This window comes from Rhipicephalus sanguineus, chromosome 10, assembly GCF_013339695.2.
Source record: "Rhipicephalus sanguineus isolate Rsan-2018 chromosome 10, BIME_Rsan_1.4, whole genome shotgun sequence".
NCBI lineage: Eukaryota > Metazoa > Arthropoda > Arachnida > Ixodida > Ixodidae > Rhipicephalus > Rhipicephalus sanguineus.
Genome location: NC_051185.1, coordinates 17,875,935 through 17,903,189, shown reverse-complemented (window position 1 = coordinate 17,903,189; position 27,255 = coordinate 17,875,935). Strand labels below are relative to the sequence as shown.

Genomic DNA, 27,255 nt, shown 5'->3' with positions numbered 1-27,255 from the left:
TGACTGACCTGCAGCGCCTCTACTGCGAAGCACGCAGGATGTCGTGCGATCCCATGATTCCTCGGTCGCAGGCGTGTAAAGATGGCGTCCGACTACGATGAGCCGATATCCGACCAAGAAAAGGTATTTCCAGCAACTTTTTTACGCCCCTTCGACGTTTCCACTGCGCGTGAATTCGTCGACCACGCGCCTATCGCCAAGCGCGACGGTGAGTCGCGGTCGGTCAGAGTTGCGACGGCGCGTGACAAACTTTTTGACAGCGCTCGACCGACACTTCGGAAGCTGCAATCACCGGCGATATCGGTTATCGAGTGGTGCTGACTGCGGTGATTGTTGCTGATGTCTTTCCGTCCCTCGCGCTCGTTGTGCAAGAACGGCACGAAACGCTTCGTTTCGCGTCTATTCCAGTCCCGTGCGGCCCTTCTGGCCGAGTTTCTTCGTACCTTCGACGGGGTTAGGCTTAAAAAAAAGAGCAAAAAGTTAGCGGGGCCGATCCCACCTCGGTGCGAGTCACTCGGTAGGTGCTTCGTTTTCAAACAAACGAAGCGTTTTGGAATCTTGCTTCTATCGATGCCGCATGCATCGCGAACTAGCCGTGGTTCGTGAAAATGCCCGGAGGTGCCGACAGCGGTGTGCATCGGAAGGAAACGAACGCTTTTTTGTTTAGCGATCGGCGATGCCATCGGTGGACCGGTTTAGGAACGTTGTGTGTCGGTGGGTGTTTTTCGCTAGCGCCGCGAACGTGTCGTCCGTGCGCTTCCTGCCGTGTTTCGAAGTCCGCTGCGACGAAGCGTTATCGCACTCGAGTGCTTTATGGCGTGCGTAGCTGGAGTTGGCGGTGCTTGTTGCAAAATGCCGACAAGCCGCCGTGCTGTACTGTGCTACGAGTATTGTCAAAGCGACGTGCTCGCTCAACGATTGACCGCGAATCGTTGCAAATTGTGTCGTACTGATCAATGTTAGCAACGATTACACGTTCGGAAACTTGCAAAACATGCTTCCTAACCGATATCTGTAAATGTAATCGTGTAGCTTGCGCTCTTCGCTCAAGTGCGGTGCCTGAGTGGATGCCTCCTTCGGTGCGCTCCTCATACGACAGGTCGGGATAACGAGCTACATCGCGCGTTTAAGTGACCCCTCGACCTCTCACGAACCTGATCTGGTAGATCGAGCTTGCGATTAAAACGCCGACCCGTATTCTAAGGGAACGGTGTATCATCGCAACAACGCGAGGATTTTGTGTTGGCCGGAAACAATTGTCAGTCGTAAAACTCCTAGGAAAGTGCATGCGTCAGTTAGTCGAAACTCTACGGCACTTTCGTTGCGAGTTAACGCCCGGTCAAACGTCCGTGTATTTAGTCGTTGTTGTTTGTTTGTTTTGCTAAGCTACGTGGACTGAGGGTATCGTCCTGCTTGTGTACTTGACAGGCGTTTTATTGTAGCTCAGTGCGATATGGTCAATGCGACTAGCGGTAACCTCTCCGCTTGCCGTGTTTTCACTTCCTATTTCGATGGCTGTACGTCAGCCTTTTCTGTAAACAGCGGCGATCTGCCTTTCTGACGTCTCGCTGCGCGTCGACAGTTTCTCTGACAGGAAGTTTGTTGGTCGTGACAAAAATGACGGCCCGCTCGCACACCCCCTCCATACATAGTCACGAGCCGAGACGGGCCTCTTTAAAAAAACAGGCGTCTTTGAACCCATTTAATTCTCTCTTCCCCGAGCCCCGTTCTTTTTTTTTTTTCACATATTTACTGGGGCTTCCCAAAGAAATTTATGCCTCCCCCTGTCTGAATCACCGCAGCACTAAATGAATCATCGCGCACGTGATGACTCCACGACGGCACTGCTAGCGGCATCCCGATAAAAAGACGCAAAGAATGCTGCCGGAAATGCGATATCTGATGTGTTACGCTGCAGGTCCTGTCGCCTAGTTGACTAAGTGAAGCGTGTTTTATCGGTGATTTCGAGTTACCTACTCGTGAAATCAGCCTGCGATTTCTTGTCGGAACGGGCGAAAGGAGTGCGTTTGAATAGCAAATGCGGCAAAAGATTAGAAGTTACGGAGTTTCGCGCTGCGAAGCAAGGAGGGCGCGGGTTCGATTCCCGGCCTCATTTCTGTTGGTAAAGTGCAAAAGGACATGGGTGTACTTATGAATTCAGGTGCAAAGTTAAAGGACCTCAAGTCCTCAGAATTATACCGAAGTCTCTCACTGCGGCGTGCCACAATGGCATCGTTGTTGTTGCACGTATAAACGTCAAACTCTCATTGCGTTTTCACTTGCGGCAAAAAAATAAAAAGAAGGGTCGGGGAAAGAAAGCGGCTCCGAATCTTAGTAGCACAGAATTTGCCACTAAACGTCTAAAAGTACGCATCCAATATACAACAGGGATGTCATGTTATGCTATTTCAATTTCGACCGCGACTGCCTTGCGCATCTTGAGCGAATAAGACAAGCGCGATCAAGAAACTCGATCTCGATCGAAGTTGCACCGTCTACCTCCTCTTTCTTTCCCACCCTTTGTCGTCTGCTCCAGTGGCACGACCATACGACACCTTCGTGTTGTGTGACGGCTGTGTACTGCGAGCGGCATGTTGTGTAGCGGTAGTAGTAGGAGGACGATGCGTCATTCCCACGTTGCTGCAGCCTCGATCGCTCGCTCGCCTTTTCACTCTTTGTTGTTTTCTCCAGCACGACCTCTACGGGCAACGCGTGTTGTTGCTTCTGACGGGGCCCATTCTTTGAGTTCACTAAAGCGTGACCGTATCCTGCTAACGAACGTACGCTCGGGGTGCTGCTTCTATCCGGCTCGCTGGGCGAACGAAGAGTCGACGCCTGCATTCCGACGCAGCGTCGTCGGCGTGTGTCGTTTATTTGTTCCTCTTATCGTCTCTCTTACGGCGCTGTTGTCAGCCGCTTCACGAGCTTTTCTTGTTTGTTTTGTTCCGTTTTACGCGCTCAGAACACCGAGCCCCGCGAACCCAGCGGCCGACGGCGTTATCTGCGCGTACCGTGCCGCCTTCTTCGGGAAGTTGCGTTACACCGTAAACTTCCTGGCTACGGAAGATAAAAATACGCGAGCGAAAAAGCTCCGTGAAAAATGGCTCGAGCAGCAGGACGCATCGGCAGGCAGGCAGGGGGGCGTCGCTTGGCACGACCGGAAAGTGTCGCCGCCGAACGCTAGGTGTCGCGCGAGAACCGATTCGCATCAAGTCTTTAGATTCATAGAGTTTCATATAGACGAAAATTCGGCGTGGTTGTTTGTGGGAACTTCAATGCATGACGCTTCATCCAACATGGGAATGATGGCTAGTAGATGGATATGCCTAAGTTTTGTTTTTTCATCTCTGTGTGGCCTGCAGCATTGTTGCGAGGCGAAGGTCAATGAAAGTTCAGCAGTCCCACTTCATAAGCTTGACCCTTTTAGGCTCACCGATTCAAATCGGCTCACGAGGTTAAAAAACTAGCCGTTGTTTTATCCAAAACGAAAGCCGAAACGCAACGATGAACAGAGGCACAAGTACGTTCGAAGCTGCAAGCACGAAGGCTAGGCAAATCCATGTACTGCCCATCATTCCCATGATGGCTGAACGATCGCAGCACCGCAGTTCCCCCTAGTGAATATTGTAGAAAATTCTGTGCTTAGATTCGCTTTCCCTCTGATGCCGAGTCACTAAGCCGTAAACATAGGTGTCAAATTTTCTACTTTCGTTTAGCGTTGTGTGTTGCAATGTGTATGCATGTTTACAGAGCTAACTCTGCACCTGATTACCTCCTGATAAAAGAAATGCAAGTTGCGGTTAATTGTGTACCTGCGCTCTATTGCTGACAGTCTTCTTGGAGCACGAATTGTAGCTTGGACTTGCTTTTCCGAAGCTTTCTATTATTTCTTCAACCCATTCTTATACTTTCTAAGTGCCAGTGCCGTTAAATTGTTTTCCTTCTCACTATTCCTTGTTTCCACATTTCTTTTTAAAAAATGACTAACTCCAGAACTTCATGCTTACTAAATCCATGTTTTGCTTTTCTGTGAGGAGTAACGTATATATATCTTTCAGACGGGATAACTTGTTCAGCCTTTGTTTTACACAAGATGCGTTACTGAGGCGTAGACAGAGAAGCCTTTCTCTTGGCACGCACTATTTATAAACAGTGCCAGCTGGATGTGACTCATCCTGCCAAGCAGCTGTTTCTGCTGTGTTTATCATCCCTTATAATGTCGTATACGGTTGAGTTGCTGCTGCAAAAGCCCCACTGACCACACGCAGCTTTGCAGTGTGGGATATTTCATTGTGTGCCGAACCTGACAGCTTGCAACTACATGCATCTTACGGGGGCGTGACGCTCTAACCATTCACTCTTAGCTGTCAATGGATGTCTCTCTGTAGGCAAAAGCCGGCTTTTGCTTTTGAAAGGTTTAGCTCTGTTTTCGATTGCTGGCGGGATTTCACTTTATACCACAGTTGACGTAACATTGCTTCACAATGTCAGAATGGTAGAAACTAGCAATGTGCTCATCCCAAGCCTTATTTTTGTGAGTTTTGTTCACAGGTATTGTGCTGAATTACCCTTCGACATAACCTGAAAGGACAGTACTGATGAAAATTGTGTGACCCAATAATTCTCCCGTATATGTCATTTGGTGTAGCACATTTGTTTTGAGTGCACTTACGAGTATTTAGGAGCTTAACTGACTGCCTAATCCAAGGTATTCTTTAAAATGCTGACACAATTTTCTTTTTGTTTATTTATTAGATACACGATAACCCAGAAATTGTTATGGGTCCAACTCCCTAAAGGCAGACTAAAGAGAAAAACTATTTTTCTCGTATTAGTAAATTACTCTTTGATAATACCGAAAGCACCACTCTTGATGCGACAGGCCACTTGGGTAAGCAAGTAAACACGCAAAGTATAAATAGAGGTGGGAGCACTGCCTTGAAGTTTCCGCACAAGCTCGCTGTGATGTCATAAATCTTTTAACACTGTTTGTTAGGCTGTATGTGGTTATCGGTAAATAATGGTTTACATTGTGTTCTGAGGGACCCAAAGTCTTAACATAGCAAGCTTCAGAAAATTTAATCGAACCAACGTGTTTAAGCTATGCGGAAAGACTTTGAAGTTCAGTGCAGTGCCAGTGATGATGGTAATGTTGAACACTTCCATGCAGGTTCGCATAGTGTCGGATTTCATCCAGTTAGCGCCGCCCGGGGAATTCAACGAGGTGTTCAACGACGTCCGCCTGCTGCTGAACAATGACACCCTGCTCAAAGAAAAAGCGTCCAGGTGAGGAAAATGTTTCAACTTTAACGGGGTGGTTTAATTTGGCTTGTTTGTCTTATGAAGACGTACTGCTGCAAACAACATGAACATGGGACAAAGATTAAGCGTACACAAGGCACAGGGGCTGTGTCATGCGTACACCCTGCTGCAAAAGTTAACGAGACGCAAAATTTTCGAAAGAACTATATTCCCGCTTTGTCTGGGAACATAGCCTCCAGATAAATGCTCCATCCTGTAGTAGTTCTTGCGACCTATACAGTTACCCGCTAGATTAGAAGTGTCACGCACTAGCAGAGCAGAAATTTGCATTTGCAGTGGCGTCAACGTCCCATCAACTATTGCTGCCAGTTGTACCTTTCAGCGTCCATGTTGTGCATATGCTTAACATTTGCCTGACCTTTGCTCTTTTTGCTATAATAGGTGATGGTTGAGCAGGACATTCGCTATTATTCATGATGGTGTAATATAGCCCTAGGGTGTGTTTGAGTTTAAGACTGACTCTGTAGATGTGTGACATTTTGCGTGCATATTGTTTTACTACAGATACCTGGTCTCTGACAGTTCACTAGAGCTGTCACTTTTGTGCTGCACATGCATATTTGTTTACTTGATTTTACACACCCTCACTCACTGATGCATTGCGAAGAGAGGTGGGTGACCTATTATGCAAAGAAAAAAAATTAACTGGATGAAATGTGCAGTGTTGTACAGCACTAGTGACAAATTACAAATCTAGAACGAAATATAAAGAGAATGAAACAAAGCAATATAAACAGAAATGACCATGGTATGTTATAAAAATATTATCAGCAAATTATAAATTCAGTGGAAATATTGGAAAGAGAATACGAAAATTGCAGGCATCGAAACACATGTAAATCAAACGGTATGGGGAAGGGACATGTCAGATAATGAGATCGTTTAATCGCAGTGAAGACGTGCAGATAGAACATAACATTCCACTTTTCATGGAGGTTCTCATGTTCCCAATGATCAGCACCTGTATTCTATCACACAGTTCAGAGATTGGTTGTGAAAATATCTGCACATTTATTTTCCTTTTCTTTTTTCTTTCTTTCAGTGCATTTGCACAGTACAATAAGGATCAGCTGACGCCAGTAGAAATTGAAGGTTCTGAACACCAGGTAAGTGCTCTAATGCTTCATGTAGCTTGAGAAAAGCAAAGTTTACTGGACAATGCTTTCTAAGCACATAAATGGAAATGAAAAAATGATGCTGTTTGGCGTCGACTACGCTAAAATTGTTTACGTTTATTGCATTCAAGAGCAGTTAAAATCTATTAAGTTAAGGAAATAAATTCTATATTTATGCTGTAATTTTGGATCTGGGCTTGAATGCTGCAAAATTAAAAAAAAAAAAAAACTTGGCTAGAGGTGTGCAGCTGTGAAACTCTGCAATAAAAGCCATATCGCGTTTCACAAACTTCACAAATAGTGCTTCAAAGACAGACAGAAGAGGCGTATTTGAGGCCAGCTCTAAAATTCACCATTAATTTTTCACTAGGGCTTTTGCAAAACTCGTAAAAACTAAACTTAATGTGGGATAGCAATTTAGCGCCATATAGCATAAAAGCGCGACATCGCTACCGCTTGTGGATGATACTTCATATTTTTTGCTTGCTGTTGTCCCCACAACATGTAGATGGTGACAGTGGCATCAAGTTGTCAATATCTTTGCCCACTACATGCAGGTTAAATTGAGATATCAGTTTCTGCATTTGTAAACTTGCTGTACATAAACTATTTTCAGTATTAAAACTTGTGTTGTGTGAGCTTTCTCAGGTACTCGTTAGACTCTTAATGTATTTGAATGAGGATATTGGAAGTTGGTTCTTAAAGCCTATCTGCATGTGTTCATCTGGTGCAGTGTGCAGTAAAACAGGCTATGAACATGACACGAAAAACACAGTAGACAAGAACATATTGCGCTCGGTGTTCTTGTCTGCTTTGTCAGCTATGCACGAGATGCACAAAAACAGTTGGACAGTTTCTTGCTTTTGCTAGAAATGTGTGAATCACTACCTCACAGACCAAATTGTCAGGAATGAATCGCATATATAATACCGTACTTTTATGATAGATTGTGAGTAGTGAACAGGGCTGTAATTGTAGCTGTAATGAAATGATGCCCACATTGTGGTATTCATTTTAGCATTAAAAGCACAAATGGAGCATCGTCAACAAATATGCAGATTCTTGCATGCATGGAACACTTAAAGGAGTGTGAAGGATCGTTACAGAGTGAGACAAGTTTGGCTCTTGGAACAAGCCCTGCTACATTAACATAAGCTGTCATGTTCTTACTACATCGTGTCTGCATGGCTGAAAGTTATCTCACTTTGGCACCAGTTTCATGCTTATTTCGATGTAGCTGACATTTTGGAATATTCGTAAACTGTTTGAAAAATGTTTGGCATTTATGAATAGTGGCTATTCCATTTGGAAAACTGAATCAAATGGGATGCTATTCAGTTTGATAGTAGTATTCAAAGTTTTTATAATTATTTGCACACCCCTTCCTCCTAATCATTGTCTACGCTTGTTTCCAGGCACTCGTCACGCACTACAATGACCTCGGCGAGGGTCGGTTCTATGACCCGCGCACGCGGCAGTCCTTCCGGTACGACCACCTCCGCAAGGAGGCGACGGACTACCAGAGCCATCCGCCGGGATCCAGCGGGGACGGCAGCGTGGGGCTGCCCGAGGGACACGGTGAGAGCTGGCGGGCTGCGCTGGAGGAGGCGTGGACGCAGTACGCACGCGAGCACTACCGGCACGGCACGTGCGCCGTCTTCGACCGCAGCCCCAGCCCCCAGGAGCTGGCGCTAGTCGCCTGCCTCGAAGACCACCAGTTCCAGGCGCAGAACTTCTGGTGGGTTGCTCCTCAGTTGCATGCGGGCACCGTTTTGGCATTTGTTCTTCTTGGCGCTATTTTTCTTTTTTACAGCGAATGTCCAGAAAGCAGTTTACACTTTAGTTACATTATGAAGGAAAAACAGCGCTAAAAACGGACGAGGACTATGGAAGACACGACACAGGCGCTTTTTTCAACATACCTTTACTTTACAGTGTAATCGCGGATGCTTGTCTGTTTTCGAGCAGAAATTAGCGAGGACACAGCTTTTGTGAGCCCTTCAAGGTGCCCAGCAGCTCGCATGCTGTCTGCAGTGCCAAAATGCTGTCTGTCTGCAGTCATTTTTCAGGGCACGCAAAATTTTTACTTTGGTGGTGAAGTCCTTGGCCTCGTACTTGGGCCGCTTCGCCGGCGTTGCCATCGGCGGAGAGTGTGGTCACACGAGAACGCAGCACAAAAGCACCAGCAATGATCAAGCTAAAGGAGCCGTACTGAATCGTTCCTCGATAAAACGGCGTTCATCGACGCAGTACACCAATGGGAACAAAGCAACAAAATGGCACCGCTAAACCCACACGCGAAGAAAAGGCGTTCCACCAGTCCCAGGTCAAGCGAAGTCGACAGATGTCCATAGCGATGCTGCGTTTGAGTTTCATTTTTGTACCGAATTGTTTTTGTTTTGTTTTTTTCATTTTCGAGCCTCACCAGCGGTTTGAAAGTCGCCGAATTATCCGACTTGCGGTCAAATCTGTCCAAAATAACGAGCGCCCAGTCTCATATAGTGACGCGTATATTTACAGGGACACAGATGGTGTGTCCGAGTTAACGAGAGTCAAATTAACGAGCTTTTACTGTATTGGAAGGCACATTGGTTCGACTTAATTGCTCTGTAGGTATAAAAGACTGAAGTGATTGCTTGCAGTGTTTTAACCATTGTCAATTGTCATTGCGACCTCTATCCCCATGCACATCTATAGCTTGTCTTTTTTTCCTTTTTTCTTTTTTTTTACGCATACATGCGTGCGTGTAAGTTTTTAGCATCTATGCAACACACTGCATTTCAGCATCGCCACGGTGGTCTAGTGGTTGTGGCGCTCGACTGCTGACCCGAAGGTTGCGGCATCGAATCCCGGCCGTGGCGGCTGCATTTATGATGGAGGCGAAAACGTTTGAGGCCCGTGTTCTTAGATTTAGGTGCACGTTAAAAAACCTCAGGCAGTCGAAATTTCCGGAGCCCTCCACTACGGCGTCCCTCATAATCATATCGTGGTTTTGGGACGCTAAACCCGAGATATTATTATTACACTGCATTTAATCATTAAACCATGCCTGTCACGTTTGTAGCATTGTCCCATCAAGGAAAGTTAAGATCTTGCACGGTCACACAGAAAACATTGAAAATGAACATCAAATGCTTGCATCGCTGAATAGCGTTTGAAGGAAACTTTGAACAAAAACTGTGACAGGAACCAGCCTAAGATTGTGTGCTTTTCTTTTTCTCTCTTCTGTCGGTCACCAGGAATGGTCGTTGGAGAAGCGTCTGGACAGTAAACTTTCCCTCGGGTGCAGCCACAGCCGACGTGAAAGGGCTCGTCAGAGTTCAAGTAAGGGCCTTTTTCAGTTTGACGCTCCAGTAGCTCTCGTGTTATGACAAAGGGTCATTTAGGACGAATGTAACGCAGAGTTGTGCTTATTGAAAGTTGAAATGCTGCATTTTAAGGAGATTGAGTGCAAATTAGTGCTAGCCAAGTTGGTGAAAAGGGGGTTACACAAGATGGTTAGGGTGGTATTCGTCAGGCCTCAGGGAAACGTCTCGGTGGTTTTAAAGAAATCGCGTCGAGCAGATCTCGCTGGCATTCCCGTGTACTCATGGTGTCGCCAGCAGTGGATGGCGACTCAACAGTGTCGTCGACGATAAACATTGAACTGAACAACAGATGAAAGGCATGGGACTAGAAACCCTCATGCAGCCTTGCACATACCTTAGGTACGCAATGTTTGATTTAATGTGATAGCGTTAAAGAGCTCGTTTCGCAGCAATTCCGGTGTCAGTGTTGTTGGTTGTGAGCAAAAAAGTCAGCGTTGTCCACGAGTGAAAATTTGAGATAGTTGCAAATAAATAAATAATAAAAAACTTTGGTTCGAGTGGGAATCGAACCCGGGCCTTCTGCATGGCAAGCAGGTGTTCTACCACAGAGCTGCGTCATTGCTTGGAACCACTTCAGAAAAAAACCTATACCATTGAAATGTAATTCGAGGAGTTTCCTTAACGCATGCAGTGTTGCGTGGCAGAAGCACAGAATCGTGCCAGGTGTCAAGACATGTGAATGGTGCAATGAGTGAGGGTTTTAGCCCACCCATTACGAAGCAATGAAACATTTCAACACCGCCATCAGCAAAAGCATCAACAAAGTGAGCTGCTGCGTAGGTTCATGTGGAAGCTATTCGCTGATTCGCAAAAGGAAGAATTATGGCGTAGTGGGAACTTTGCAACTGCACTTGCAGTAGGCACTCTAGGATAGTTTTAAGCGGCCAGGGTTACTTGTACAGATGTTCCTTTCCTGGCGGCACGGTTGGGTTGTCCACCGAGAAGCGAAGCGCGGCTACCGATTGAGAAGGCGGTGCGAACAGGGCCCGATTAGGCTATCGCGTTCTAGTCTTGAAGTTAATTCCTGGTGAGGCGGGAGTGTGCTAGAAACATAGAACAGGCACTCCTACTCCGGAGTGGCAGAAAAGGATTAATAGTGCATTTGCTGTTCCACTCCTTTGCATTGCAGAAGTTTAAGGGGGGACATGGCACTTGAAAAAAAGTTCTTTATTTCTCGATCAATTTTGATGAAACTCCCCGAGTTTATGTATAGTTGTGTGCTAATTTCAAATGTGATATTATTTTTCTAGTGTGATATGTACCGTATTTATTCGAAAATAGGTCGGGCACGAATATAGGTCGACCCCTACTTATAGCGCTCTACGAGAAATAAAAAAAAAATATTCGAAAATAGGTCGACCCATGTTTTTTAGAAACAGGAAAATTGAAACATAGCACACCTTTATTTACAATTAACTTAGCGCCCTAGTCGCTGCCGGGAGTGTCATGTTCGTCAGATGTGCAAGGAAGGTTGTCGGATTCTTCGCAGGCATCCCAAATGACGTCGACTTCGCTGCCATCGATTGCGTTGGAAATGCAGCACTTTTTAAAGCCAGTCACGATAATTTCCGCTGGCAAGTCTTTCCGCGCGTCTTTCACCCACGTCGCAACTTCATTGAGGGAAGCCCTTCTCGCGGCGTCCCATCGGTGTCATTGCAGCATCCTCCTTCAAGCCACTCTTTGTAACTCTTCGCCACCCGGTCCTTAATGTAGCCGGGACGTCATACCGCTAGGTATGACGACCAGGTCTGTTGGCCTTCTGCAGGGCCTCCTTGACGCCCGGAGCCTCAGTTCTTTTTCAAGAGCGTCATGCCTGGCAGTTGCTGGGCCGCGAAAAGCACGACGCTATCCATTGCACGCGAACAGTCGGTCCCGCTGCTTCCGCCAACCCCTAATCAACTTTTACGTCGAACTCACGCTGAGCGGCACAATTGCTGGAATTCTCGGCAAAAAGTATCACTTGACGCTTGAAGTCAGCTGTGTAGCTCTACCGACGTGACACCGTCCAACCGCGCATTTGCAAATGCGAACCGTCACGTCAGATCGAACAACAAACAAAGAGTGAGGCTGGTGAGGCCTTAGGCCAGTGCCAGTGCGGCTGCGCGTCGGCAGGCAGCACGGCTAGGGGGCTAGGGACTTCACGGCCTACCTAGGGAAATCACGGGTTCCAACGCAAACATGGCGGAGCGGCTGCATTTCGCGGGGGCTTTGAAAAGGCGGTGTGCAGCTATTGCACAAATAACTTTTTTTTCTTAGTTACTTAGTCGGAAAAGGCGAACGGGTACGGTTTTTATACCAGATTTTATGGTATATAATGTGCGTATGTAGCAGGAACTGCTTGAAGAACAGCAGGCGCGGCAGTTGAACGCCATAGGTGCGGTGCTTTTGGTCGCTTTGATCGCGAATATAGGTCGAGATTCTTTGGTCACGAATATAGGTCGATAGCTGATTATGGGCAACATTTTTGAGAAAAAAAGGTCGACCTATATTCGAATAAATACGGTAGTTTTTAAAATACAAAATATTTCATGTGCCTCCTGGGGAGCAAGTTTTTTCTAAACTGAGTTAGTTACAAAAGTAAATCAGCATATCACGATAATCTGCAATCAGAACTGTGTGCAGTGCAACAAAAATGGATGTTCTAAACCTATTAGAACAAAAGTTTGGTATGTTGAACATTCACGAGTGAAATTCTAGCTTGAAATGACTCACTCGCGAATGTTCAACATACCGTAACTTTTGTTATAATGGGTTTAGAACATCCATTTTTGTCGCACTGCACACAGTTCTGACTGCAGATTATCGTGATATGCTGATTTACTTTGTAACTAACTCAGTTTTAAAAAAAACTTGCTCCCCAAGAGGCACTCGAGATATTTTGTATTTTAAAATTTACATATTATACTAGAAAAGTAATTGCATATTTGAAATCAGCATACAACTATACATAAAGTCACCAAGTTTCATCAAAATCGATCAAGAAATAAAGAAAAATTTTTAAGAGTAGTGTCCCCCCTTAAGTGCTTGTCGTGCGTGCTTCTTCTCTTTGCTTTGGGAACAGTCTTTTGGCGCAGTTTTTTTTCCCACTTACAAAAGAATAGAAGACTGGGTAGGACGATTATATTATAAAGTTTTGTTGCCAAGTGTACTTACGTAGAATTCTTCTAATTATATCGTTTGGTAGCTTGGACCTCTAAACATATTCATTTTGCTTTGCGTTTCTCATGGACCATGTGGCGTATGCACTTAGAAATCGGTGATTGACGGGCTGGTGCTGTGGCACCATTTGCAAGACGGGATGCTAGCTGTGTGGCAGTGTTTTAGCACCTGCAAAAGAGTAGTCATCGCTTGGATAGGCCTGTTTTGAAGTTACAGATATAATGTAAGATATTTGTGGTAAAGCGGGTTTTCTTTCACGCTTTCTGCAGGTCCATTACTACGAGGATGGCAACGTCCAGCTAGTAAGCTCCAAGGAGATCAAAGCCACCCTCAACATCACGGTAGGCATCTCCCATTATCTTTTATCTACTTTTCGTACCTTTTTATTGCTGGCCTCTTCGCACAGCACATGATAAGCGTCAGTGAGAAAGGGTACCTTGAATGTTGAAGTTTTTGCAGGCTACATGAGGTGAGAAATGGGTGCCATCGGCATAACTTCAAACGCTAACAAAAAAAAAGAAACTGATCAAATTAGTCGCATGGAGAGAAATATTACATGAAAGTGAAATAATGCAATCTCACTGCTCCAAAGATGGTTTAGAAGGTTGGTATAGTCGGAGAAGTACATTTTAGAGTACAAGAGTTTTTAGGCTCAATTTCTAAAGATATGAAGATTCTGTATCTGACTGGTTTTTTTTTTTTCTTTTCTATGTATATACAGTAGAACCCCGCTGATACGTTTTTGAAGGGACCGTAGGAAATAAACGTAAGAGACGGGAAACGTAAGAGCCTAAAAACAGGAAAAACGGCAAAATATTTAGTGGTACAGAATTTTATTTCAATTCTTACGAGCAGCACGAAAATTGGCGCGCTCAGCCGCGATCTAGTCGATGGATAGAAACGCGGATAAGGACGGCCTTATCCACAGAAATGTAATCAACGTATGTGATTTTTTTAACACCAACAGCTGTAGGCATGAAAAAACTAAGCACACGCAATCACGACCGGCGCGGCGAGTCCGACCGCGAACCGCACGCACGACCATGCGAGCTCCAACCAGCTCGAACTCCTCCCGTTCTCCGACAATTAACGATGATGATGAGTCTACGCCAAAGCGATGGCAGAAGTGAATGCCAATCTCGAAGGCCTTGCTTTCGCAAGCAATTACGTCATACACGCCATGTTTGTGCAATGCAAATCTCAGAGGCTATGCTTTTGTCAATAGTAAATGCCAATCTCAAAGGCCTTGCTTTTGCGAGCAGTTACGTCATAGACGCCATCTTTGCAATTTGAACCTCGAAGGCCATGCTTTTGTTTGCATCAATTGAAAGATTCTGTTGCTTGCGCCTCTCATGCGGCTAATATTACGGTCAAACGAGGCCAAGCTGCGTGAAAATGCACCATGGCCGCTCTCTTTGGTAGTCACTCGGTCGGCTCCGGGCGCACTTCGCGACGTATCATACGGGAACGGTCCGACAGTTACGACGTAACAGCGGGGTTCCCAATACATTGTATCCTATGGGAGCTATGCTGGGACCGGCGGAAAACGACGTAACAGCCGGGAAAACGCAGCAGTGAGGAACGTAACAGCGGGGTTCTACTGTATACTGCAATACAAAACCTACCGATTTAGCAAGAGTCCCATTCAGAAAATTCTATTGAAGTGATTTAATGATTTAACATTTACCTATATTTTATGTTGCTCATGAAGTTTCTGTGCCAGTAGTGCATTGCTTGTGCTGACTTTTCCAGCTATTCATTACTAGCTGCAACATTTTGGTCTTTGCCATGGAACCATTAGTTTGGTTCTGACGGTGTTAAAAAAAACACATTCTAGTATTTTCAGAGTTCAAAAACCACCAGTGCTCGTTACGATTTTACCAAGCATTGAGCTGTTGTGCCTGCTCATTTTTAATACCAATTCCTTCTCGCTCACGTCCCGTCTTCTGCAGAACGAGCAGCAAGCTGCAAAGGAGTTTGTGCAGATCGTCGAGGATGCAGAAAACGAGTATCAGGTGAGTTTCCACATTGATGTGTCAAACCATTTTGAGTTTTTGCTCCAGTTCGTTATTAGGAGCAAAGCTTCTTAGGCCCGCACCCTGCCGTGGCCGTTGAAGCTACCCTTCTCGTAAGCATCGCTTTGGGTTGCAGTGGCCGGTGATTTAAGAGGAAATGTCTAGAGGCATTGGTCTCCTGAGTGTTTGCAAGCTCTATATAAGCAAAAATACAACTTTCCATAGTTTTAACTTACAGCACACGAGTACAGCTAGTTGCAGAAATTATGGGACACAGAATTAGTGGAAGAATGTTAGATCTCGAAAAGTTGCTGTTTAAGGTGGTAGTTGTGACCTAGAGTGATCCATTTAGATAGAAGTGCAGTGCTTTTATTGAAGCAGAAAGTTCATTTTTTTTTTATTAAAAAACCATGTCCCATAGATGTTCAGTGTAGAAATGTATGTAATGCAGACTCATTTTCTAGACTTTTTTTTTATCATCTCGGATAAAAAGCGATGTTGTTAGCTTCTGCTGCATTGCATTTTATTGTGTCAAATGGAGAACATGCTGTTAATCTAACCCAACCTAACATAATCTGTCTGCTCAGTATGTGACTCATTGAATTTGGGGGGGTGGTCATGAAAAACTGAGCCTTATAAAGCACCTCTTTGCAGCGCTCTGCAAAGTTCTAATGTGCAAGTTCTTTTCTCTGCATTGCACATTTTCCCACACGTGATTGCTCGACGAGTCATTGTGCAACTGAATATAAGAACGCTGGCTTCGCACACTTCCTTTAAGCGATCAACATGAGTGTTTTTCGTGTGGTATGAAAAGCAAGATGCCCTCATTTATGCCGACTGCACAAGTTGCTACACTGGCATTAGCTTGGCAAACTCTCACAGGAATGCTATTTAGAGGGTGTGTTACAGTGACGTTTAGTACTGTACAATCTGAATCACACTTGTACAACCTGAATCACACTTACCTAGAGCGGCTGGCCCATTAGCCACTTCAGCCATGATTTCTTTTTGCAGAAATATGCAGAGACTGGTGCCGTAATGATACAAATAATAGTCATACCACTCGCTAGGTCTTTGCGCTATAATTCAAGCATGTAGCTAAAGCGAGTTATCTGTTGTGGAGGGCACCAGCGTCCACAGCCACACTGTCGGTCGCTCTAGACAAGTGTGTTACAGACTGTACTAATATTAGATTGCCATTTCCAAATGTGGAAGTTAAATCTTTTCCTTTCTTCTCACTTCGCTTTTCAGACTGCCATCTCCGAAAACTACCAGGCAATGTCGGACACGACGTTCAAGGCGCTACGCCGACAACTGCCGCTGACGCGAACCAAAATCGACTGGACCAAGATCCTCAACTACAAAATTGCCTCCGAGCTGAAACACCACTGACTGTCTCCTCCTCTCTGTGCCGCCCGTGCTAGCACTTTTTTTTTTTCTAGGACTCCTCAAGCCCGACTTTTTCTATCCATGCTTCTGAACTGCTGTAGTTGATGATTTGTGTTGTTCTCGGTTTCTCCGTTAATTTTCTGTGGAGCCACCATGTTGTAGCTTGTCTCTTTGCCTTGTTGAAAATGAACTTCATACCATGTGCGGACGGCCCTCCTGTGTTTGGACTTGTGTGGCTATCCTGCCTATTCAAATGCGAATTAGTCCTAAATGCTTTTTCTTTTTTTTTGTAAAGGGATCAACTGAGTGGGTTTAAACTGAGAGTCTTATTCGTAACACGGTACTGCCGATTGTCATGCAGTTGGAGGTGGCTGACTATTGTCAACTTTAAAGGTTTTTTTTTTTTTTTTTCGTGCAATTTGTGAACAAGGTCTAAAGGCTCATTTGCAACAGCAACTTGGAGGAGTTGCATGACCGTACGCAACTGGGGATCGCGGAGTAACCGAGGACTGCCGATGTTCACACTGGCATGTGCAACAAGCCAGTCACCGCACTGAAATGCCTCGCGATCGGTGCCATTCACATCTGCTCACATATACTCTTAATGTAAGTAGATGTCCCGTTCTTGCACATCTGATTGGCTCACAAGCTTTGTGGCTGCAGTCACATGACCGAGAAATCGAGCAGTAAGCGACTTGACTCGAAACAGTCATTTTTCAACCAAAGTCCAAAGTCACAGTTCGAAATCGGTCAGTTTGCGAACAACTTCACCCAGAACGGTCACTTTTCGACCGTTTGCGACTGCACTGTTCGTGCAATTTCTGCGTGTCGCTAGTGCGAATGAGCCTTAAAAGACTGGAACAGCCCGTTTGAAGGCTCTCGTTTAAGTATCTTTTTTCCACAGTCACTTTCTTGAACAAGAATTTTCTAAACTATGTGAAACTGATCGTTTACTCTGGTTATTACAATTCTGCAACCATTTTCTCTTTTGGCAACTATTGTGAAAACGTAGTTAACGCAGAGCTTGCTAAATTTGCACTCACTTAAGATGCGAATGGGCACAGCTTAGCTGCTCTTCATTGTTTTTTCCCCCTTTTACACAAATTAATCGTCCATTTCTAATCGAGCACTGGACATGTGCCACCCTTGACTGAGCAGGATCAGTCTTGAGAAAGCTGCATTGTTGCCAGCCTTTTATGCTTTCAAGTCCATGCCCATCGGGGGCATGCCAGCATTGTTCTTTTTAAGACACATGTTTGGACTGTATTTACTTTGCACTTTCCTCTGCAGTGGAAGACTTGTTGGTCCAGTAAATTTTAGCAGAGCTAGGTCGCTGCAGTAGGAGGCGGTAACCGTGGAAGTTCGAAATGTGAAAGACACTTTGAAGAGCTCTTTATGCCGACCCACATCTTGCTTCCCGGTAGACATTTCACTACCAAGCTTTTCTTTCGAACCGATGGACAATTGCACGATGTTAGAATTCAGTACAGAAGAGTCGAAAAACTAGCAGTGCCTAAGCTGTGAAAGTATGGTCTGTGAAGACAAGTTAGGATGCATTTCATTTCATAGTAGTTTTTTTTGCTTGCACCTGTTCTTTCGTGCAAATTAGCACTGTTTTCGAGTTCCGACTGCAAGAACATTGGGTCTGTAGGCTTTCTAGTGAAAGAGGGTTTAGCTTCTTGCGTGATATTGTTTCGCTCGGGGCATCTTATGATGTGTTCATAAGAGTGCTTTTAATGTTACTCGATCGACGAGACTTTGGAACATTGAAATTTGAACATTGAAATGGAACATTTAAATCTTGCGGAGCATTCTTACATCACAGAGCATCTCTTCTCCAGAAAAATTGGTGTTCCTCGTTAGCAAACAAAACCAGAGACAGTCCAGAATTTGTGTTAACATGGGTTGCAACAACACTCTCCAGTATTAGCAAAGCTATGCATTAAGTGTGCCACTTAATTGGATTGTGAGGACCTCATGTTTTTTTTAACAACTCGTGAAAGACGTTGAAACGCTGTTAGCTTTCATAATGTAATGGGATTTCCGTTCCACACTTTGCACTCCCTTTTTTTTACGTCGGGACCTCTTTTGTTGCAAAGACTTCGTCGCCTCAGTTGGCCCGCACCGAGCCCCAAAGGCCACTGCTAGGTGCTCTACAGTGCCTCATTTGGAAGACCCTCTCACACTCGCTGCACTGATGCAGTGAGTGTAAGCACGGCACACGATTAGATTGCATTGCACCCCCTTCTGTGATCAGGGCTTGTGCTTTCGCTCTATAAATTATTATTCTATGAAGCGCAGAGGCTGTGTGACAATCCTTTTGTGTTGCAGATTGTTCCTGCTCATTCTCTATTTTTTCTATTTGTCGAGAAATGTAAGTGGGCTGAGAACCCCCTTTTTTTTTTTCGTTTAAGGGTTGTGTATTCACATGCCGCTTGTATTGTCTATAAGCAAGCTTGGAAGGAGGACGCCGTTTATTTATCTGCTGATCTTGTTTCACTGTGTTATTTTTTTTTTTTTGGCTGCGTGTTTGTTAGCCCCCCCCCCCCTCCCCCGAAACTAATCATCCCTGCGTTTATTAGGTGGTTGGTGAAGCGATGAGCCAGAGATTGTTCTGTGAATCAAAGGGCAGGGAAAAAAAGTGTGCGTGCGTGTGTGTGTTACCATTTCTTCTGGCACATTCGCTTCTCTTCACGAAGACAGTGTAGAAATGTTTCTTTTTCGGCACAGAGAGCGAAGAGAGTCTAAAGTTGTGACGCAAGTCGAGACAAATGCATGAATTAACTTTTTTTTTTTGTTTTCCTGCCACGCGTGTGCGATATTTCTCGAGCTGTGGTTGTAACTTTTTTTTTTTCCTAGATGAACAATGCTGTTGTTCTGCCCTCCTGTGGCTGGGTTGGCGCTTGTTTTTGAACTAGCGCCAGGCCTAAGAGATGGGTTTTTTTTCTTGTTGACCCTTTGGGGATAAGAAATGTTGAATAAAAGGGGGTTGCGAGAAATTATGCTGTGCTTTTTCTTTTTTCTTTTTTCAGATAAGGCATCGTGCTGGCCTCTGCACGAGGCTTTTACAGTTCTGCCGGCGTGAGTTCCCTATATATAAAAGCATATGCTACATAGCCACACACTGTATATACAGTGTATGGCTACGTAGCATGTGGTTCTGTACATGCTGTATATGCTTTTTTTTTGCGTTTGCAGATAAAGCATCGTGCTAGCCTCTGCATTAGGCCTTTGCAGTTCTGCTGGTGTAAGTTCTGCATATACAAAGCCATATGCTTCATAGCCATACACTGCATATGGTTACATAGCATGTGGTTCTGTATATGCAACAGAACATATGTAACATATGGCATATGTAGCACATGGCATAGAGATACTGGACATGGCTCCTAAAGGAGCCATATTCCATTCCGGCATCGCAGCGCTGTTGTGCCAAGCCTGTTAAGCATACTTAAAACAAGTAATGGACTCTTAAAAACGTTTATCTAGGGACCTTGGAACCTGTCGATGGAACGATTGGCATTGGGGGTGTGTGGAAAAACCACAGATGAGGCAGTGCATGGTGCGGTGTATGTGGGTCATGCTTCGTTTGAAATGAGAGAAGTGTAGAGCGAAATTGGCTCTGAAGATGCGGATAAAAAGAAGTGGATGGCTAGGGTGCACAAATTCCTGCATCTGAAAGCGTGTAAGCATGGATTCAAGGAAAATATCAATAAAATTAAGTACAGGGTAAATAGATAACCAGGTTCCAGAGTGCCACATAAAAGTTAAGTTTAAGAGGAAATCTGATTTGAAATTTGAAACAAGGACCACGTATATCTGCAAATGTGCGGCAAAAAGGAAGAAATAGATCAGAATGGAAAATCTACAAGATTCAGCAGTGTCTGGGAACTACACGGCGCATTGTAGTAGATTGCCAGAATATATTTGCCCTGGAAAGCTTATGGAAGGGGTACACGTCAGAAGTTTTTGCTTTCAAAGTGGGTAGAAATATTCGCTGGTCAGCAGATGTTAGAAAGAGACAAGTATTGATGGGAAAAGAGCAGGGAAGACATTGATTGAATCCGGAGTCGTTGCAGGCAAATGCAAGAGCAATGGAAACGAAAAACGAATCGAATGCATGGTTAGGATGCTGGGCTGCAATAGACAAAATAAAGGAAAAAATCGCAGGGTTCAAAGCAAACTCGTCTGACGTGGCTATTTTATCTTCGTCACAGCTTCAGAGGTCACGTGAGTAGCTGCACACTTTGCTGATGCTGTGGCTGTTAGTATGTAGTCAGACCCACATATAACGAATTATTGTGTATATCGAACAGTTGTAATATCCCCTCAGGCTCCCTGAGAAGCCAGCTTACGAAGACCAAGCTAACACCTATCCCCTAAAGTTGGCTTCACTTCTGAACACAAATGCATTGCAGTGATGACATTTTTCCAGGGGTAATATAAGCCGTCTAATATCAAAATGTGGCGGCCCTAGGTCACTTTTTCATTTTATCGTTGCCTCGAGGCGTGCGCGCGTCCTGGCAGAGCGCGGACACCGTAAGTGCCGATATGAAGGAAGAATAAACTTTATTGATGTCAGAGTGTGAATGGGGGAGACCCCAGATGGCGGTAGCCATCCACGCTGGGTGTCATTACACCCGCTCGGGGAGCCTGAGGAAACTAGACTTTTTGCTCACGGACGTCACCAAATCCCCGGATACGCATCCCGGATCTTAGCCATATAGGGCTTCGCTGTGAAAGCCAGGACACAGGCCCAGAAAAGTTGAACATATTGAGCCCCCTGGTATCCCCTAGTTCAATATGTTTAGCCAACTAGCCGTCAAATTCACCTTACTAGCTAGACCCTATGTCAGCTTTACATGTCCTAGAGATGGCTTTTATTTCACCGTTACGAAATATTTCAACAACGCCTACTTTCTATCAGCGAAGTTGTAAACGGATCCAGGAGATCGCGCGACTGCGTCGACAAACAATTTTCCCCGTGGCGTGCACCCGCCACCAGGCAAAAATGATTGACCGAGATCGGGCCAACGAGAGCACATTTTCTGCTTCACGACATTGAGGATCCTGGCGGGCAATACGCTTGCGCTTAGCACCGTTGGCCCGATGCTAAGTTGACGCAGTCGCACGATCTCCTGGACACTAGCTACAAACCAGACCAGAAGAGCACTTCCTGAGATCTTGAGAACCTTTTAGCGCAAACTAATATAGGGACACAGAGGGAGGGTGCAGAGCGCTGGTGTTGTTCCCTCTCTCTGTGTCCTTGTCTTAGTTTGCGCTAAAAGCGTCTCAAGATGAATATGTACCAACTAGCTCGACTTTCGGTCTCACTTCCTGAGAGCCTCGGCAAGATTTCATTGGGCGAGTTGGTGACGAGTTGGTGGCGAGTTGGGAGGCAAAACAGCGCAAAAGAACCAATTGGGTACTCTTCCTTGGTCCCTCTTCTTTTGCGCTGTTTTGCCTCTACCGGCTATGAATGATTATTGATTCATAATCCGTTTCGGTGCCCGTGCGGAGCCTGTGATGATCTGTAGTTCGCCGGACACTTTTCCACCATCTCCGGCGTGCGTGACAAACTTCGGCGTGACTGTACGGCGGCTAAAAGATCCGGCAGCGTGCGTCATCGGAGTGCCCCGAGCAAGTGCCGATGGGCGGTACGTAAGGGAGTTGTGCCCCTGTTCGCCATCACGTCAACGGCGTGGTACCCCTCCGCACCAGCTAGAGCAGCTCCGAGAAATAAAATGTTGTCGAGGAAAGGCTGGTGTCGCCACGCCTTCCGTTTATGTGCATAAGTCGTTTGATCCACGGCAGTGGCCACTGTCGTATCAAAGGGCAACTGATGACGTTGCTACGGGAATGGCTGTGCACAAACAAACAAAAAACACCTTTGTCTGTCTTCCATTTCCACAGTGTAAGGGCTCTGAATTTCTTTTTGTATCGTTGCGCATTACTAGGGAATCCAGATATATTTCCTGTTTGCAAGAGTGGGCTTGTAGCCAATTCGTTAAGACACTTGCATTCATAGCGCGGGGGCGTGGGTTCGAAACCCAAAGCCGCCGAAACGTGTGACCTTTTCTTGCATATTTTCTTTAAACGATTTGTCTTGCATGACAGAGCGACGGACAGACACGTAGTTTTTTCGTTACACGAAATGATCTATGCCGGCTTGACACGTATCGGCTTTAATCCACTATCACGAAATATTTCAACAAAGCCTTCACAGACGGTGTTCTCTTCACATATTTTTTTTTAATCGCTGGTACAACGCATTCATATATAGTTCAGATACATTCGCTACTGCACGCTTCCATGTATAGCATAGTGCATAGGACAGTCTCTTTCGGAGCGGAAGGCCATAGGTTCGAAACCCAACGCTGTCAATAAAGCTTTTTTTTTTTAAGTTTCCAACAGCAACTCGTATATTATTACGTGACAGTGGGATGGACGGACACACGGTATTGGCCGCGAGGAGTTACGAAGTCGCCCTCTATCGGACGCGCCTCGATTGCGTGCTAGGTAGGATACCGCCGGCGCGCTCCCCATAGGTTTGGCTGTCGGCGCTGTACAAAAACACCTCGCGGAAGCCCTCCAGGGCATCTCTGTAAGTACTTTCGAAAGGAACTGTGTTCTTTACTGTCAAAATAATCTTTTTCGACGAACTGAAAGCACAAGATAGTCTACAGTCGCTGTCTCTTTGCAGAAAACCGAGCACCCGCTTCACGCGGTCACCGCGTTGGAGATCCCTGAACCGGCCTCTTGCGCGAAAGGTAGTCACTCGCTGAGTGCAAACTATGTGAAATATCTCGTTAGAGCAGACTGCCTGTATAACCAAACGGAGCATAACAGAAAGAAGCCTCAAGCCAGCGATCGCACGGGTTCGCGACGACTGACGGTGCCTCTGCATGTATGAGCGTCTGCATGTATGTTCGTACTGATGGTTTCGCTTTTGCTACGAGCGCGTTTTGGCACACGGCTGTGAACTTTAGGCCGCAAAATATGAGAATTTGTGAGTACACAAACAACTACTGTTGCGCGGACGCTATCAGAGCAGTTCAAAAACAATTTCGTTACAACTACGGCTTCGGTGCGCATGGCAACTTTGTGATGTGCCGTCCCGACGATTCAGTGTTTTTTTCTTTCGGTCTAAATTCGTGTACGTTTCAATGTCATTTGACAAGTTGTCTCGCACTGTGTATTGATCGGTGTTCTCAGCGGGCAAATGCCGCTGCTTCTGTTTCTTTATTCAGTGCATGCGTTTCGTTTGGTGCTCACACAAAACGTGAGCAAATGCGACGCCTTTTTTAATGCTCCTTAATTATCGATCCCTTTGCATTCCAGTGAACTTCACGCTCTCTGTCATCAACAAATTCATAGACCAAAGCTTCACCACTTCGAGATTGCTGGTGGAGGGAGAAGCAGTCTACGAGACCCAGCATGTAGTAGCATGCAACGCCAATGAAAAGAGAGAAAATACAGTAACGTTTGCCGGACTTGTTCTGAAAACGTCGCTGTGAGCTAGGACTCACATGAACTTGAAATAGCGGTGGACAAAATAGAAGTTATTATAGCAACCACCAGCCGCAAAACAGGATAGTGATTATTTCGTGAGTACCCCAGCAATTTTGGCAGCATTGTCGTGTCTAACGCCAACAGGGTGGCATCTTTCTCACGTAAATAAATGAGGCTCCAAGAAAATACATGGGGTTGGAGAGGCCCAACGTCAGTTTGAGAGTGGCACAAATAAATTTGGGCTTTTTAGCACATTGCGTTTGCGTCAGCGGAACGCAAGCTCGACTGAAAAGATGTTATTGCCAACATAAATGCAGCAGACAGCCGCCGCATTTGACTCTCGCTAGTCCACCAGCAAACGTCGCGTAGCTTATGAAGGCGAAAGCCGTGATGCCTCTTCAAACGGGAAGATTGACCGTCGGCGGCGTCAAGACGAACGACGCCGCCGTGATGACGTCATCACGACGTCACAGATCTCCTAAATTTGTAACTTCATTATTATGTCACCATGACGGGCCACAGCATGATGTCACATGATGACGTATTCACACGGCTTGGTCCCTTTGCATTGCCTCCGTGATTGGTGGGCCGATCACGGAGGCAATGCAAAACTTATGCAGCTTATGAAGCAATGCAAAACTTGTGTAGCCTATGAAGGCGAAAGCCCTAGATGCCTCATCAAATGGGAAGATTGCCCGTCGGCGTCCCGCGTCGGCGGCGTCAACACGAGTGATGCAACAACAATCGTCACGTGATGGTGTCGCCATATGACGTCATCGTAACGTCACAGATCGCCAAAATATGTAGCGTCATTATGACGTCACATGATGACGTATTCACACGTCATGGTCGCTTTGCATTGCCTCCGTGATCGGTCACGGAGGCGGTGCAAAACGGTGTTAGGTGCACAACGCTTTTGGAGGGGGGCACGGGAGAATCAGTACAGCTACTGAAAAGAAGAAGAAGATGGCTTTCGCCTTCTAGTCATCTTTAGCGAATGCATAAGGGACCCTGTGTGTTTTTTAATTCAACGTCTCTAAGCAATTTTGTGGACGCTGAGCACGGGGCCGACGATCAAGAGGTCGCACGGGAGGGTTCTGAGATGGTATCGCACGTGGTAAACGGTAGCGATTTTACCATCCTGTGCCAGATAAGCATCATTTGCCGGCGGGAAGCGCGCGCGAGCCATCGTCTCAGTGCGAGCTGTCTGCTACTCACCGAACATCGCAGGCCCGACGCAGTAACGAAAGTCTTCGTCGCGGAACTGCTTGTTGCACACAAGACTCGTAGCCGGTGGGTACTTGCCGGTTCTTAGCTTTAGAACCCATGCTTCATGCAGTTCCTTGTCCCGCGGTTACCGATGAAGGCTGACACTGGGCTCCGTTGCGTAAGCGCGGCACTGCGGCACCGAGTGGTAGAGCCCCATGTTCGTCGCCATCGGAGGCAACCACTTTATTACAATGGTTTCAATTGAGTAGAAAATGAGAGAAAACTTTCGAATTAGGACAGACCGCAGCGCATGTGGGACTTGAAACTCGATTTCGAAGCACGCGGCAGTGCTCCACAAGCAGCCGGCGCGGCCGCTGAGATCACGTGATCCTGCCAAGCACGTCACGCCGACGGTGGCGCTGGCGTTTCCAGTGGTGGGCCTCGAGGCCAATATTCTCGTGGAGTCGGACTTGGAAATGTAAGGTCTCCAACCCCATAGTACTCGATTCTGTTTCTATGTGGCCGCATAGAAACTACTTACCTACTTGGTGTGCTAGTTACTCACGCTATAAACATAACTGCGCAGTAAAACGACAAACTTCACCTTAATGTACGCGATAATGAGCACAATTCCTTTAATCAAGTAAGCCTCTCGATACCGCCTTTCCTGATATTTTTGGTTTGGTGCGCCAGCTTCCCTGATGCATTTGCTCCACCGCAATGAACGAAAAGCAGTCGGGAAAAGCCCATCGCTGCAAGGTGTGACGTCAGACAAAAGTTGAGCCTTATCATAGGTGATAAGGGCCTCAACTTTTTCGACTGGTTTTCGACATCTATTGCGGTGAAACAGACGTCTCAGGCAAGCTTGAGCTCGGAAGGCACTTTTATGTCGATCGCTGCAAGGTGTGACGTCAGACAAAAGTTGAGCCTTATCATGGGTGATAAGGGCCTCAACTTTTTCGACTGGTTTTCGACATCTATTGCGGTGAAACAGACGTCTCAGTGAAGCTTGAGCTCGGAAGGCACTTAGTTATGTCGATCGCTGCAAGGTGTGACGTCAGACAAAAGTTGAGCCTTATCATGGGTGATAAGGGCCTCAACTTTTTCGACTGGTTTTCGACATCTATTGCGGTGAAACAGACGTCTCAGTGAAGCTTGAGCTCGGAAGGCACTTAGTTACGTCGATCGCTGCAAGGTGTGACGTCAGACAAAAGTTGAGCCTTATCATGGGTGATAAGGGCCTCAACTTTTTCGACTGGTTTTCGACGTCTATTGCGGTGAAACAGACGTTTCAGGCAAGCTTGAGCTCCGAAGACATTTAGTTATGTCGATCGCTGCAAGGTGTGACGTATCAGACAAAAGTTGAGCCTTATCATAGGTGATAAGGGCCTCAACTTTTTCGACTGCTTTTCGGCACCTATTGCCCTTTGGAATCTTCAGTTTTTTTCGGTTTTCAAAAGCTTCGTCGGATTTCGATAAAACTCATATCTTGGGCGTTTTTTTAACGTGAAAATCACCGCAGAGATGGTGAAATGCATGAGTGTCTGCTTCCTGATCGGCAGGTCCCAGGTTCGATTCCTAGGGCCGGCCGGAAGCTCACCGGTTTTCTTTAATGAGTGAAGCCTTTTTTTTTTGAATTGCTTTTATCTAAAAAAAAATATCTGATGGCCTGGGTGGTCATGTAAATTCTTTGCCACGCTAGTTTTAGGCAGGTGGCAGCTTTTCAAAAAGTGCGTCACACAGTAGCGCCGCCGAATGGCAACCATTTCATCCCCCAGAGGCCCTCCAAGATTCTTAGGGGGCAACCTTTCGGGATTAGTACACACAAACGACCGACCAGAAGGCCTGTCCGCCCCTCAGAAAAACCAGGAGTGTCACCGGACACCGCTGGGATTCGAACCCGGTACTTTCAGCACTGGGGGCTGATGCTCAACCATTGCGCCACTGCCGCGGATGCTCCTTCATACACTTATTTTTTAGGAGCTTGCTCGCCAAGCTTCTTATGCTCGCGCTTTGTCCATCGCGCCGAAGCCGCTAATTCTCATTGCTCCCGCTAGAGGCGCAGCTGTGCTCTCTCCGGTGATTCAAACGCGCTCACTAGATGGCGCGCCGCCGCTCAGGCGGCGCACTCCGCTGCACACTCGGCGCGTGCTCTCGTTAGATAGG

At 46.0% G+C, this 27,255-nt stretch overlaps 1 protein-coding gene across 1 annotated transcript; it reads left to right on the top strand.

Annotated features, from left to right (window-relative positions):
- LOC119407159 (F-actin-capping protein subunit alpha) lies at positions 1-19,367 on the top strand. Its single transcript, XM_037674023.2, has 8 exons — positions 1-123; positions 5,171-5,286; positions 6,365-6,428; positions 7,853-8,175; positions 9,677-9,761; positions 13,234-13,305; positions 14,917-14,979; positions 16,231-19,367. The coding sequence occupies exons 1-8, from the start codon at positions 82-84 to the stop codon at positions 16,369-16,371; spliced, it is 906 nt and encodes a 301-aa protein (XP_037529951.1). The 5' UTR covers positions 1-81; the 3' UTR covers positions 16,372-19,367.
- The last annotated feature ends 7,888 nt before the right edge of the window (positions 19,368-27,255 follow it).

Coding starts and splice junctions, on each gene's coding strand:
- LOC119407159 (XM_037674023.2), top strand. CDS start 82: ATGGCGTCCGACTACGATGAGCCGATATCCGACCAAGAAAAG. Junction 124..5,170: donor CGATATCCGACCAAGAAAAG/GTATTTCCAGCA, acceptor ACTTCCATGCAG/GTTCGCATAGTGTCGGATTT. Junction 13,306..14,916: donor AAGCCACCCTCAACATCACG/GTAGGCATCTCC, acceptor CGTCTTCTGCAG/AACGAGCAGCAAGCTGCAAA.